The sequence below is a fragment of the Onychomys torridus genome, chromosome 7, assembly GCF_903995425.1.
Source record: "Onychomys torridus chromosome 7, mOncTor1.1, whole genome shotgun sequence".
NCBI lineage: Eukaryota > Metazoa > Chordata > Mammalia > Rodentia > Cricetidae > Onychomys > Onychomys torridus.
The window spans coordinates 73803627-73819777 of NC_050449.1; the positions used below are offsets into that span (position 1 = coordinate 73803627).

General features: G+C 39.3%; 1 protein-coding gene across 1 annotated transcript in view; it reads right to left on the minus strand.

Annotated features, from left to right (window-relative positions):
• The window catches only part of Impg1 (interphotoreceptor matrix proteoglycan 1), a 101800-nt gene that overhangs the window by 57854 nt on the left and 27795 nt on the right, over window positions 1–16151 (minus strand). Inside the window, exons 7-11 of the mRNA XM_036193938.1 lie at window positions 14522–14580; window positions 10713–10733; window positions 8595–8839; window positions 6886–6962; window positions 5765–5843 (exon numbers count right to left, since the gene is read on the minus strand). Coding sequence (XP_036049831.1) covers window positions 5765–5843; window positions 6886–6962; window positions 8595–8839; window positions 10713–10733; window positions 14522–14580 — 481 coding nt within the window. The remainder of the gene's footprint in view (window positions 1–5764; window positions 5844–6885; window positions 6963–8594; window positions 8840–10712; window positions 10734–14521; window positions 14581–16151) is intronic.

The following is a 16151-nucleotide window of genomic DNA, read 5'->3' on the forward strand; positions in this document are numbered from 1 at the left end:
ACTATATGATGGATTATGTTTTTTCTCATGCACAGCTTGCTCAGAAGCTGGGAGTCAAATCTATGAACCACCTCAAGCAAATTTATAGAACTTTGTGATGTCGATTTTTTTTGTTTTATTTTAGATAGAGTCACATACACGCCAGACTTCCACATCCAGTTATATCATGTGCTGGAGATCAAACCCAGGGCTTTGTGCATGCTAGACAAGCACTCTACCAACTGAGCCATATTTTAGACAAACATGATTTCCACTTTAACATGATTTTGTCTGCAGTTACTGACTTCTTTAAAAAGCTATTGAGATGAAGCTCAATATAAAATCAACATAAAATCAAGCATTTTAACATGAATACTTAGTGGTGGGTAATATACTCACAGTGTACACTTAGTTTCAATGCATTACCACCTCAGCAAAAGTGGTGTCTTTACATTTTTCCTTTTAACTCTTTCAAATAAAACCTTGTTGTATTGTAAGTGCACATTTTTTCAGTCACCATGTGTTTTTAAAATGAAGCAGGGTTTTAGTAAGCATGCGAAAGAACACAAAGCAAGTCCAAGTCCAAGAAACCAAGAAGGAGTAGTCATGGAACACAAGGATAATGCAAAGAGCTGCAAGACAAATGTGGCCCATGAGAGCCACTTGCTAGAAATGTCAAATAAAGTGAAGATGGAGATAAACCTGCTAACCTGTGATCCTTGGAGTTGTGTTTGTTTCTGTGACAGGTAGTTATGGGCAAAACCTGTGATGCCTAGCAGGTGACCTAATGGAGACTCCAAAGCCTTGATTATTTACAAAAATGTACAGAACAGTGAAATAAAGAAAATACTTATAACTTTAGGGCAAAGAAGTTTAAAGATAGTTTTTTCAAAGGTGTTTATTTTAGAATAAATGAAGCAAAATTTGGCTATTTGGAAATTTAAATAAACTCTTGACCAAACTAATCAAAAGAAAGTGAGAAGACCCAAATTGATAAAATTAGTGATGAAAAGGGAATATTAAAACATATACTACTGGATTTCATAAAATTACTAGTTTTTACTCTGAAACCATGTATTTCATATAATTGGAAAATCTAAAAGAAATAAATGAATGTCTAGATATATATGACCTAGCCATATTAAACCAAGATAAGATAAGCAATTTAAACAGACTTATAGTGACCAGTGATATTTCAAAACACACCCACACACACCACGACCACGACCACCATCACCACCACCACCACCACCAACAACAACAACAACTTCTACTGGAGAGGTGTCTCAGTGGTTAAGAACATGTGCTACTCTTATAGAGGATGCATATTCTATCCCTGGGGCCCATGTTGGGTGGTTCACAAATACCTGTAACTTTAGCTCCAGGAAGATATGACTGTGAGCACACACACATGCAAATACACAAAACATAACACAACATGCACACACATACACACACTCAATTTAAAACAAAAAAACAAATGAAATCTTAGAAAATGTGCCTGAGGTGATTAAGAGTACTTGCCCCTGTACAGCCAATGCAAAAATAATTCTGCTGGATGTGTTACTATACCTGATTTCAAGTTATAGTACAGAGCTATAGTAATAAAAACACCTTTTTGGCATGAATCCAGACACATCAATCAATGAAACAGACTAGAAGACCCAGGCACAAGGCCATATAGCCCACCTGATATTTGACAAAAATGTCAAAATAAACACTAAAGAAATACACCAACAAATGGTGCTAGGAAAAATGGAGATCTACACTTAGAAAAATGAAACCCTTATTTCTTGACCTGAATAAAGTTCACCTCCAAATGGCTCCTGGACCTCAACATAAGACATGACACCCTGGATCTGTCATTGAGAAAAGTAGGAAACACACTTCAAGGTATAGACATAGGTAAGGACTTTCTGAAGAGGACTCTAATTGCTCCGGAGGGAAAAAAGGAGCAGTAATCAACAAATAAGAGCTCATAAAATCGAAAAGCTTTGCACAACAGGGGTAACTGTCAATCAAATGAAGAGACAGCCTACAGAATGAAACAAAAAATTTTACAGCTATCTATTTGTCAGAGGATTAGTACCTAGACTATGCAAAGAACTCAAGAAATTAAACACCAAGAAGACAACCCAATACAATACAGGCCCTGTCCGCTAGTGCAATAGTGGTACGATGGCTATGTGGGTAATGAAACACTTTCTGGTCAGATCTGAGACCCGCTTCTTAGGAAGGATTTTACCCTTGGGACTGTACATTGGTCAATATCTCCTGACTGGGAAGATTATAGGCCCCAGTGTGCCTGTTGTTTTGCTAAAGGTCATGCTGTAAAACTGCCTTCTAAATATTTATGTTCAAACTCATAGACTGCATTTCTCTCAATGCTGACCAGAGAAATTTCTTTTTGAGTGGGTAGTGGTTAATTCAGGGACTCATAGCTGTCAGAGTGCTAGGATAAGTGACTGTTGAATGGCCAGCCTTCAGTGAGGCATCTATATCAGCCCAATCCTCAGGGCTCAGAGATGATCACAGAAGATAGGAGGGAAGAAAGTAGGAGCAGGATGCTGGGAAAGAGGGCTGAGGAATACTGATTTGTGGGCATGACTTGGCTGTTGTGATTATGGACTCACTGCAGCTATGGTTACCTGCAGAAGACCTGTACAAGATTAAGCCAACATTTTAGCAAGCAGGTAGCACTAAGTGTAATCAGTAAAAAAAAAAAAAAAAAAAAAAAAAAAAAAAAAAAAAAAAAAAAAAAAAAAAAAAAAAGAAAGAAAAGAAAAGAAAAAAAAAGAGGATATGATGGTAGGAGGGGGGATTGTGGGAACACAAAAGAATGAGGCATGGTAAACAATGCCTTGGAGAACCGTGAGGAGGTTCCAGGAAAAAAGGCAGAGGGCCGTTTACTTCAGGTGCATTTTGTTCCCTGGATTGTTCCTGGATATGTGATTTCATGCCTCCTGCGACAAACATTTACATTCCATTTGTAAGACGTGTCCATTCTTGTTGGATGTCAGAACATAGCTATAGAACCCAATATGGTCAGTGTACCCTGAATCTGGACATGGTCTTCTGCATGGCTTTCATGCTTTCCCAGGTATAATCTATAGTATATGCTAGGCACTGTGTTTAAATTGGTCTGTCCTGAGAAAGTTCTAGGAAAGGGCTGCTCTGTTAATATTTAGTATGTGCTTACTGACACTTATTTACATGTTTTTTCTGAATTCAAACAACCTTCCTTGAATCGTTACTTTCTTTGTTACATTCGTGTATAAAAGTCCACTGAGACTGAAGTAAGGTTGTCTACAGCATTAGACTGCAGTCCACCCATTCTTTCAGGTGCTCAGATCCAGGTCCGGTGAACAATGTCTGCAAATTTGACAGGTGGTATGTTGGAAAATGTTCAAGGGAGTGGGAGGGGGCAGTTGGGGATGTGTGTGATCAAGATTATATATGTATTCCTATATATGTGCTACTCTTGTAGTGGACCCAAGTTCATATGTATGTATGTGTGGTGTGTATGAAATTATCAGATGAAAAGTAAAAGATATTCTAAAAATTGTTATTTTTACTGTGTTTAGGTTGTACTTGTATAAGTGCAGGTCTGTGTGTACCACAGTGTGGAGAGCAAGAGCCAGTGGTGGGGAGTTAGTTCTAGTTCTTTCCTTCCATCTTGTTGAGGCAGGGCTTCTCTTGTTTTAATCTCTCTTCACATTCTACACTAGCTGGCTTGTGAGCTTTTGTATGATACTCCTGTCTCTATGTCGCATCTCACATAGGATTGCTGGGATTACAGATTTGAGCTATTGTATCCAGCTTTCTGTGGAACTAAGGGTTTAAAATCACGTTGGCAAGCTTGTGCAGCTAGCATTTTTTTCCTGCTGAGTTATTTGATCAGACTGAAGATAACTACTTTAAAGGATAATACTCAAGGCAAATACAGAATAACCTGGAGAAAACTTGAATGATGGTCCTGATCCTGACCTTGGGCACATCATTTCCTGTCTCTAGCTTTGCTTTTCTCATTTTTGAAGCACAGAGGCTTAACTGAATTATCTCTAGAATTCTTTCTTAGCTCTACTGTTCTATGGTGTATACTTGCATGGTAACAGCAAAGCAATTTGAAAGTGTATAATGCATTTGTTGTAGATACATCATCATTTTTAATAGTCTACCTGAGATGCCAATATTATAAGAGTTTCTGGTCTTATAGTTAAAGAAAATAATCCAGGGACAGCATTAACCGTTTTACCAAAAGGTATATTTTGTTGTATACAACCAACTCTCAGATGATTTTAAGGTCAAAATGATGGTTGATATCCACTGTGGTTGATTATAAATCGGTCCAAATTATTCCTTGATACTTCTTCTATTGACAGTTAAGGCCTGTATTTTCCTGCTTGAGTCTCTGTGATTGCTTAGACATCAGAAAGGATGCTGTTTCCGGGCCCACAAGTAATTAGAATACTGCCTCTCTCAAACATGGCTGCAAAACTGCGAGGAAGCCCAAGCAGCCCATGGAGAGACCCACATAAAGGAGAATGGGGCCTCAAGCCAACAGCCCCGCTTAAGCGCTGATTATCCAGCAATGTGCCAAAGTCACCATGAAAATGGATCTTCAATAGCGGTTGAACTCTGCCTGCTGGCCCATGTAGAGCAGAGCTGTCTTCACCTACCACTGCCCAAACTTCAGATTTACAGGAAATAAGTGGCTATTTGTAGCCATTAACTTTAGTAATGCAACAGATAACTGCCATGAAATGAACACTTTCTTGCAGTAATCATGTAAACTAAGTTCAATTTGTACAATAAGCTTTGCTATCATGACATACATGCATTCCTGAAAAGTTCATGTTCTATGATTATTTACCTACCTGTTGAACACACTCTATGAAGAAAATAGCACTGAGGAAGTATTTTATAAGGAGTCCTAACTAAAACAGCAACAAAACCATTAGAAAACCCACCCATCACACAGCTCCAGAGGCATTTACGCTTAGAACTACAGTGCAAGCTGATCATCCCCAGATTCCCAGTCTTGTGTCTCCTAAAAGATCTTCACCAGACAATCTATAGAGTGGAAAGGAGGACTGGCTCATGTTGGAGGCCAGCCTCTATATACTGGTAGCCAAGGTTACAAAGTAAGAACTTGTCTCTAAGAAAACAAAAAAGTAAAAATTAAAAATAAATATGAAAGAAGATGAAAAAAATTACCAATCAATAAGACTTCAGTGTTTAGTGATTTCCTTATGTGTAATTCACACTAAAAAGCACTCATGAGGTGAGGTAGTTCATGTCTGAAATCCCAGCATTCAGGGAAATTCTGTATCAAAAACCAAACCTAAGAAAACATTTAAAAGAGACAGCCTGTCAGTGACATGTGGGATTGATGGACTAAAGTGAAGGTTCATCCCTCTGTAGCTATACCCCTGGGTCAAGGATTCGGGCCCCATAAGCTCTGTTGTCCTAGTGGACTCTCTTTCAAAGCCCAGAAGAGATTTCTGTTGGTGAAACTTTGACTTCAGTGTCTCTCACTACACCCAGGGAGGGTGGCCAGGCTTCCCAGGGGGACTGGGGACTAGAACTGAGGGAAGGATGTTACATTGGAGAGGTGCGTGTTCCTCAGAAGGAGGTGATGCAGTGGATTCTTTTCTGTTGGTGGTGCTGGTGAGACACTCCTGTCCAGGGTCGAGAAGACTTTTTCTAGGGGTTTGAGGAAGAGCATTGATGGATTCTCAGAGAATGTCATCATCAAACATTGACCATATGAGAAGAAACTTACCAGGCAGGTCAGGTCCTTCTCTGTCCACTGTCTCAAGCCCAGGTTCACTGAGCAGGAGTTCTGAACTCAGAGTAGCATCCTGAAGCGTGAGTTTAGAAAGACAAATGTCAAGAAGGGATGTTTCTCTATGCATGAGAAGGGTTATACTTATATTTTTAATACTGTTACTTATATTTAAGCAAAAAATTTTGTTATTAGCATGACTTATCTTTGGAGGAGGAGCCTGGAACTATGTCCTGGAAAAAACAACATGGTCTGGCCAGGCAATCTACTTCCTGGTCCCTTGTTTCTTGGCTGGCGTGTCTTCCTGGATAGGACTAACTAATGACTGAAATACTTTGAACTGTGTCTGTCATGCTTTCAATTATAATTCTTTCATGTCAAGAGGGCACAGAGCTTACTCAGAATATCTACTTCTGAACAAACATTCCAGTAAAAGCTTGTAGAACACTGAAATTGACAGAGGTTTAAGTTAAATACAAAAATTACTACCACATTGATTGCTTTTAGTTTCTAATAAATTAATTTGCTTTACTACCTCCCATAAATAAAAATGTAAGTAAGCTCTTAGAAATAAAAAATAAACTTATAAGGGTATTTCTGCAAATCAAAGTTAAGTATTATATTTTGCTTTAATTATTCATTTTAGTTCATGAAACACAGGAAAAGGCACTGGCCACTGAGCCTGATGGTCTGATTTCAATCACTGGGACCCCCCATAGTGTAAGGAGAGAACCAACTTCTGTAGATCATTCTCTGGGCTCCCCATGTATGCTCCACATGTCTGCAGTGGCATGTGTGTGTCTCCTCTTCCTTTTCCAATAAGTGAATGAATGTAAAAAATAAAATTTAAAATGTGTCTTATTAAACACAGAGCACAACCTGACTCAAAATGAAATAAATATCTAACTAAATCTAAGAAAACTGAATTTTAGAATATTTGAAATGTACTTTGAATTAATTTTTGTTAATGCAGTTATTGGAAGTGGGTTTTCAATTATAGACCTAAAAATATAAAATACTTATATTTAACATTACAAACAGTAATTTTTTCCATTCAGTCTGTAAAACAGATTATTTTGTTGGAGGGTTTTAAACAGAAGGACAAGAAACTCACTTACCTCAGTGATGTCAGGAAAGGGCATGGGCAGCCCTGACGGGGTGACAGGTTTAGAGACTGACAATGACCCACCAACTTCTGGGATGAAAAAAAAATCACAAGGCTAAATGTTTCCTTTTTCTTTCCTTTTGTGATTTAGGCAATAAAACAGTTTAGGTTCTAAAATGTGGTAATAGTCAAGTTGTAAGGAGTAGTACTACAAATCATTAAGAAATTAGAGTTACAGACTAACGGTCATTAATCTGAAGGAAAGATCCAGGGTTGCGGCTTGCATGCTTATGCGACGGGAATTATTAAGAACAGGATGAGAGAATGTGAGGGGTTGGTTAATGGGTACAACAATCAGTGTAAGTAGACAGAAGGAATAAGTACTAGGATTATATTGCTCAGTGGGGTGATTATAGTTAATGATAATGTATTGTATATTTCATAATTGCTATAAGAGAAGTTTTGAATGCTCTGTTCGCAAAGAAATGATACAGAATAAAGTGATGGGTATAATAACTACCCTGCTTTGATCATTATGTGCTATACACATGTATCTAATCATAACTTTATATTCCAAGAATATATGTAATTATTATGTGTCAATTACATAATAAAAGCAATTACAAAACAATAGTAGTTTAGAGTTTTGTAGGGTCCCCAGACTTAGTCTACAGATTTGGATCAAGTAAGTGAGGCTGGTTGGCTAGGCAAATGGGGATAAAAATGTGACTTAGCCGGCCAAGAAAGAAATGGTTAGTATCAACACTTTAAAATGGGAGCACCTGGAGTTCAACTCCATCCCTCCTCCTGGTCCTCAGAATACCCCAAGAAAGCTCAACAAAGACACTTGGCCAGAGGAGCAAATAAGCTCAGAGATGAGTTTGACGTTGTTCCCTTGTTGCTTCAGAGGTGCCATAATCTCCCTCCAAATTTCTAGAGATAATGATTTGCTGATATAAGTCAGATAACAGAACTGCCAGAGAATGATAGTTTCATGCCATCTTGTGCTGAAATGGCATTTTGATTGTCTATCTGTTATACTATCTGCAGTGTCTTTGAGTTCCAGGCTCCTGGGTCCCCCCTACAGCACCCTCTAAAGGTCCCAAGCATGTTGGATTATCTTGTTTATGTCTTTGGATCCCATTGAAGGTTGACTTATACAGATTGTATCAGTGGTTCCTTACCCTCCTCTCTGGGGTGGGTTGTATTAGTGGGCAGCCCTCAGGTCTGGAGGTAGCAGTGAGGTCATGCTACTTCTAACCTTATGGGGCTATTCCATTCCTTTGAGTAAAGGAAATTTTCATGGGCAGACCCTCTATCAACTGGTTTTAAACTAGCCTCACTGAGTATGCCATCTGTTTCCTTATGAAGCCTGACTAGTTACTGGATGAGAAGATATGTGTAAGCTATGCCAGATAAATGGGACTGTCCAAGAATTCTCCCCTCTATCTGGGCCATACTGACTGAACATGGTTGCTCTGACTGAATTGAAACTACTGGATTCTCCTAGACTTATCTTTGGTGCAAAGTGATCACCAAGGGCTGATTAATAAAATACAGGAAGAAGTAAAGATAAACAAATAGTACTATATATGATGTACCTGTCATAGTAATGACTGACTTTACAGGGACCAAGTTAAAAGGATAATGCATCATATAGTCATAAGTCCTAGCTTCTCTGTCAGAATGGATAAACTCAGAACTATGGCATCACCAACTGACCATCACTGAACCAAATTGTCCCCACATCCAAGGAATGGTCTCCATCTAGTAGCTGGATGATGAGTTTTTTGAGGTCCACAGTTGTGAGGTAGATTTCTGGTTGCTTGTCTTCTATGGCTCCATGATGGAGTCTTTCACTTTCAATTTTGTTGGAATCCAGAGACAGGAGGTCGCTTGCAGGGCTATGTACTTCTTTGTGGTCTCTCTTAAAGATGGCCATAAGTTGTATTTCTGTGGAGCTTGAACTGTGGAGAGCAGAGGACAGGTTCCATCCAAAGCCATTGTTATTAGACTAGAGAGTTTCTGTGTTGCTATAAGTCTTCAGGACAATTTAACCTCTTTTCTGGTAGGCTCTTAAAGAATATCCAATTTAGAACATTTCAATATTTGCCAGATTTTTTTTTTTTTTTTTTTTTTTTGTGGAGCTGAGAATCGAACCCAGGGCCTTTTGCTTGTTAGGCAAGTGCTCTACCACTGAGCTAAATCCCCAACCCCAGATATTTCAGATATTTAACACATGGAAAAATATTGACAAATACTTTGTTTTAAAGTAGAATGTCAGCCTGGAGATTAAATCTAGTTTGAAAAAGGATTGTAAACTGGTTCCATACATATTTATATTAAAAATATGCTAATGATTCATTGCTAATTGATCAATGGTTTTGGTGTTCTTAAAGTCACACAGTGCCAATCAGAAAGAGAGATGAACTGGCCCTTTTTCTACAGGATATCTCCTTTCGAGTCTATGGCATGGCATGCATGATGTAGCAGCGGCACAATAGGCTATGCATGCCATAACCAAATGGACCTTCAGTTCTTAAGGCCCTTTTCCACAAAGTATTTAATTATTTTATTTATTCATTCATTTATTTATTTTGAGACAGAGTTTCCCTGTGTAACAGCTCTGGCTGTTCTGGAACTTGTTTTGTAGCCAGGCTGGCCTTAAACTCACAGAGATCCACCTGTATCTGCCTCCCGAGTGCTGGGATTAAAGGTGTGCACCACCACCGCCTGGCCACAAAGTATTTTTTAAATTAAAAACAAAAAACTGTAAATGAAATAGAGCAAGGAAAGAAAATAACAAAAGATGTAAGAACAGGGAAAGGAAAGCAGTTCACAGTGTATGATTAACTGTATTTACGACCATATTTATTAACACAGTATCTTTCAGCATCCAAACCCCAAACAAGATTCTTTACAGCTCTGTCCTTGAGAATAAAGTGTTGCCTTTTGTTTCATGCCATAAATCTACACCGAGGGATGCAGAAGTGTTTCAAGGGCCTCAGGAGCTGATAATGTGTATTCTTGGCAGTTCTTCAGACCACACAATCAGTCAGCGATTACAGTTCATTATTTCACTAGTCAATTTCAGGAGCCAAAGCCAGATTCTCATTACTGATCTCTCCAAGGTATAGTGGGTCATTTCCCCACCTCAAACTGACCTTGGGGCTGAGGAGCAAATTGGTTTCTCTCCTTTATTCTTAGACTTCAGTTGGTTGTACTCATGAGTGTGAAGCCAGTCAGCCAGCCCATCTCCCATTGCAAACATACAAGAATTAGTTAAATCACGGTGCTGGCATAAAACATCTGTATTCTCACATTTTTCTAATTAGGGCTGTAGTTTTTTTTTTTTTATAGAATGGTCAAGTCATTGTTTCCTTGCTAATCTCATATAGTGATTTGACTAGAGAGTTTTTAAAAATTACTAAATAATAATTAATTTCATTTAAGTAAAACTACTAAAAATCATTGGCATATTCAAGACATTACATTAGAAAATTATTAAACAAAAACAAAAACAAAAACAGCTTATGCTGGGTGATAGTGGCACATGTCATCAGTCCCAGCACTTGGGAGGCAGAGGCAGGTAGATCTGTGAGTTCAAGGCCAGCCTGGTCTACAGAGAAAGTTTAGAGACAGCCAGGGCTAAACAGAGAAACCATGTCTAGAAAAAAACCCAAAACTCAAACAAAACAAAAACAAACAAATAAAAAACCAACCAACCAACCAAACAAACAAACAAAAAAGCTACCCACCACCCAACCCCTCAAAAAACAGTTTGTACATTTGTTGAGGGAAGCATACCATATTTCAAAACATAAAAATAATCAAAATTACCCATCTCTTTCTTTCCTTGGTCTTCATTTCACCACACACCATGAAAACATGCAAGAGAGAAAGACTTTTGATAAGATTTGTGGAAGCAGTCAGTGGATTATTTTATACACAAAAATGCTTGTATATTGTCCCTTCACATTTGTCTAGCACTTTGGAGAAACACACAAACTGCCACCAGAATTTGGATGATACCTTTAAGAATCATGAGTCTCAGGATGTAAATACAGTTTCTGAACAGGATTTGAGCCTTAGTTCAAAGATGTCCGTGTATTTATGGTCTTCTCTTTAAACTTGTTGATTTACTCAAAGGGGCCGCAGATAGATGCTCTATATCTTACATTTGGGGAACCACTGTCAGGTTGTTTTCAAAAAGCATTTTGCAAACAGATTCCTTACTTCTTGAATGTCATGAAGGGATTTGTTTACTCTCAGAGGTAACTTGTCTGAGACTGACCCAGGGAGCTAGGGTTTTGCCGATTTTGAATTGCTTTAATCAGTTGAGGAATTAGTTCAATTCACCATGAAAACTTGTGAGAAAAATAACACCTGTTTACTGAGTGGGTGCTATGCTCCAAGAGTTTTATATGTATTTTCATTTAATGTTTACAACAACAGATTTCACAGGCCCTGCAAAGGCAGTGGGACAGAGTCACTTGGACCCAAAGGAGGCAGGAATTGAATTCGGTTTCATTTTGTCACCCTATTCACTGGTGTGTGCCTGAGAAAGACACTTTGGTTACCAAAGTTACAGACACATTTTAAAATTTAGTTTAGAAGCTATATTCAGTGTTCTCTCTTTGCATTTCAAATGACAGTTGCTCAGGAAGACAGTCCATATAGGTGATGGGATTAGTGTCACTGGCATTTCTGGACTACAAATTCATTTCACTCTTCTCTCCTGATACAACATGGCCACAGTGGGTATGTTACAGACTTGTTTGTTATGGAATAATCTTTTTGTATGCTGTGAATGTGTCACTCTGATTCGTTTAATCAAAAGCTGAATGGTAAATAGGTAGGCAGGATTTTTGGGGGCAGAGAGAAGGCTGGGAAGAAGGTAGAGTCACCAGCCAGCCAGAAAGAAACCAGGAAAGCAGCATGGACAGTACAGAATAAAGGTAATACAACTACAAGGCAGAAAGTAGATTAATAGAAATGGGTTAATTAAGTTATAAGAACTAGTTAGAAACAAGCCCAAGCTATTGGCTAAACTTTCATAATTAATAAAAAACCTCCATGTAGTTATTTGGGAGCTGGCTGGCAGGATAGAAAAAAAAATCAGTCTACACTTGTTCCCATGTTCCCTTGGGGACAGGGAACCTATTGTCCTTCTAAGTGGCACTGCTCTGTGAGGAGAGACTGCCTCTCTACCAGACATTCCTCCAGGGTCTGCTTCTTGCTTCTTTGCAATTTGTAACCCATGAAGCCAAGGAGAGCCTGGGCCAAAACCTATTCCTGCCAATGAAAAACTGACATAGCCTTGCATAAGCAAATGGAAATCTTAAAGAAAAAGTATTTATTGCCACAACTAAGATGCAGAGCACATTCACCGACGTCAAAGCTTTATCCTGTCTCTTTGTGATCCTTCCCTTTCACACCCTGCTTCACCATCTCCAAGAAACTCCTGATAACATTTTCTGTCACTGTAGCTGAGTTTCTGTTTTCTGGAATTTAATATAAATAGAACATAATGCACTCTTGTCTGGTCCTTCACTCAGCACAGTTATTTTGAGGTGCATTCATGTAGCCACATATGTCAAAAGTGTTACTTCTTTGTCCAGAAACGTGTCTATACTGAGCACATTCTAGAATTGTCTATGGCTCTGTTGATGGACAGTTGTTTGGTTTTTTGTTCCAGGCTAGTAAGGATAAAGATGCCCTGGACATTTATGCACCAGGCTAAAGAAATGTACTCTCCCACTAGTTTGCATGATTATTAATAGTTTTCCACACTTGCTTTTAGGGATGAAGCAATACTCTAAGTGGTGCTTTGACTGTTAATCCTGAAAACTGTAGTAATAATGGAGTCCTAAATACTTTCCAGTTGTGTTGGGAGAATCGGGTGAGGATGTTCATATGAAGCTATTCATGAAGTTATAAGTAAGCTTTTCTATAAATGACACAAAGGAAAGGCAATATATGTGACTGCTAGGGGTGACTCATCTGTGGACATCTGGCCCCATAACTAAATTTACTTCCTTCATAGTAAGTTTATCCAACAATATCCCAGAATTGGTATCAATGACCAAAGGTTTGTGCTGCTCACAAGCATATCTTTCCAGTGGACTGAAGTCCTTATGACAAAAGGAAAATTATTGGCAAAATGCAACTAAACATATTTTATAAACATATTTTGCAGAAATAGGGATAAATCCTGACATAGACCAACACTTGGGAGAGGTTCAGTTTCCAGGCATGCCTCTTTAAAAGTTTCCTTGGAAAATTTCATTGCCTAGCATTGTGATTTTCCTCTGAAGCAGATTTTTTTTTTTTTACAATTAGATTTTCATTTGTTGAAGGGAGGCAATAACACACATTTAATCACTCACCAGGAGAAGCATTTCCATCATTTCCTGAAGCTGTAGATTAAAAATTTGTTCTTTAACTGTAGCACTTTATTCAGAAGACCTCGCCCTCTATGCAAAATATGTGCCTATCACCTTTGATTACCCTCTCATCCATCTGACTTCCAGTCGAATACTGCAGAGGGGCATCTTGACACAGAGCAAAATGAGTTTGCTTTGGTAAATATTAGGACTTTCATCTTTTATCACTCCCCCTTTCTGATATTTCTCTCCTCTGGATTGATACAAATCAGAGAGGCCTGACAGCCCTGGGAAATGCAGCTAGTTCATTTCCTAAGCCCTTCTCTTCAGGCATAAGCTGGGCTTTCACGGGTGTCCTCCTGCTCCAAGACCAGGTAAGTGACCGAGCCAGAAAGACTCTCATAAGGCCTGATCTTCCTGAGTCACCTCCTACTTCACTAGGCATGGAAGTTCATTCTGCTTCCGCCAGGGCTGCTGTGGGTACAGGGCAGTACACTGGTAAAAAGCACCATTTCAGGATTTTGCCTATAGATGTTTGAAATAAGCAAAAAGTTGAAAATGAAGCAAAAATTCCAACCCGTGAACCCTCATTAGAGTGGTAAGAGTACAGATGGTTACAGACTTGCCTCTGCTGGCGTGTGATCCCACCCTGCTTTAGCATGGCATTCCTTTATCATTTCAAGCTCCAAGTCACTACTTTTTGAACCATACAAGCATTACTTTAGTCCCTACACTAGATCAAATTAAAACATATATTTTGTGAAGTCTTGCCTTTGCTCCTGTGCATTCCATTCCTTCCATCCCTCCACCCTGAAAAGGCACTTTAAAAAAACAATCAAATTCATCTGTGTCTCTTGGCTAACATAATTTATGCCAACAGGGATGAGATTTAGCCTTGGGGAGGATGTGAGGCAGCCCAGTACGAAGGCAATTAATTGTTACTGTTTTTGATCTGTCTTTACTGAGGTATTTTCCAGAGGATTGCTAATGACATTGCCAAGGACAGCTGAGAGGTGCAGGGAAGATGGTGTTCTCAGCTTTTGGAGGGAGCTGCATTGCAGATCCTGTGCTCTCCCTTCAGTAGAGGCAGGGCTTCTTGTTCTAATTAGAGCTCCAATATCTCAAAAGTATCCAGTCTGTAGGACCAGACTGAGCTAAACAACCGAGAGAAAAGGGACCTTCTAATCCTCAGGATGTCACTTTTAAAGGAGGGTGGGGAGGAAGTGATTTAAAAGTTGAGAACAGTCTAATTCTCTTACTTACCCAAATCCTAACACATGGATTTCTTGGAACCCTGGAAGTTTCTTAAATATCTTTTGCAACTGCAGAGAGAAAGAAATGTATGAAGTATTTGTTGGTCCTATTGGCTCAGATGTTACCAAACAAACAAACAAACAAAGCCTCTAAACACAGTTAGGGGCAGATGAAGTGGAAAGCTGAAACAGAATATGTCAAACTCCCTCTAGTCACAGATACTTCTGAAACCATCTATCGAGTACTTTGCTATTAGCTTAAAAGCCATATATGGATAGCCCTGAGAGGCTTGAAATGTTTATTTTACATAAAACATGATATAACTTTAAGATGGCATTTGGAGGGAATCTTTTTCACTACAGCATTTTCATCTCCATAGAGCAATACGCAATTTTTGTCTCTGTAGCTAATGATAAGCTAATGATGTTCCCTGAATGGAATTAGAGGATTTGGAAAATATAACACTAAAGGTATTATTAAATGCAAAAGGGCTGATCTGTTAGATTTGTTCTTAGACCTCCATGGATTTCACAAGTTTTCTCATTAGTGAGGCTGGCTATTAGGACAGTCTTCCCAGCTCTTCCCCTGGCTCGCAGCCCTATCTCTGTGTGCCCAGGTTCTGAGGGAGTAGTGGGTGGTTCTCTCCAAAACTTCCTTCCTGGTGTCCTTGTCGGGCTTCCTTCCTCTTCTTTCCCTCTCACTGTTCAGTTTTCTTTGCTCCATCTGATTCCTGTCTTAAGTTCCCAGCCCGCCTTCCTAGCTCATGCTCTTTATTTCATGATCTTCCCCTACCCCAACTTTCTGGGGGAAGGCTACAAGACAAGAAGGTCTGAGAGGAAGGCAAAGCCCATTAGTAGAGGAGCTTGAGTGGGACAACAGGGGGACAAGTGCGGCTGGCATTGTCCTCCCATCCCTGCCTCTCTCTGATCTGCCATTCCTCTGGTAGGGAAATCAGATTTTCTCCCATGGCTTTAGCAATCTCCTTATACTCAGTCTTGAGTTCTCCACACAAGTATAATTTCTTCTCCAAATCTCCATTATTTCTAGACTTCCCCATTTCAGACAAGTTAGAAGTCCCCAATTAAATATTTTCTATCGTAAGTTGCCTTTGTCATGGTATCTCTTCACAGCAACAGAAAAGTAAGACATACTTCTTTCTGCTGTTATCCCATTTATGAGTAGCCTGTAGTTGACCTTCCAGTTCCCCATTTATAACATGCACTTCTATTTCTCCAAAGCCCCGTGGATTATTTTCTTTTGGTCCTCAATACAGCACCCCCATCTTCTGCTCCCTGACTGCTTCCACTGAGCCTTTCTCTACTGAAAAGTGACAGTTCCACACTCAGGTGCAATTTGGAGTATTTCTTCTCTCTGCCAGGCCACATCTCTCAAGGATGCCATCTGAGTTCTAAGAGGTGCATGCCGGTTGGCCTGGGGATGGAATTCTCTTTATTCAGCTTTAGCTCCCTTGCTCTTAGACTCTACTGGAGTGCCATCCAGACAGAAGGAATTGAACAATGCTGCTTGATGAGCTGAGTTCATCTCTTCATTGTCTAAACTCATCAACACACCGCTGCTTTGTCACTGTATCTAAAACCACCTCCCCTCTGCCCCTCCAGCGCCAAGGACTGCAGCAGTG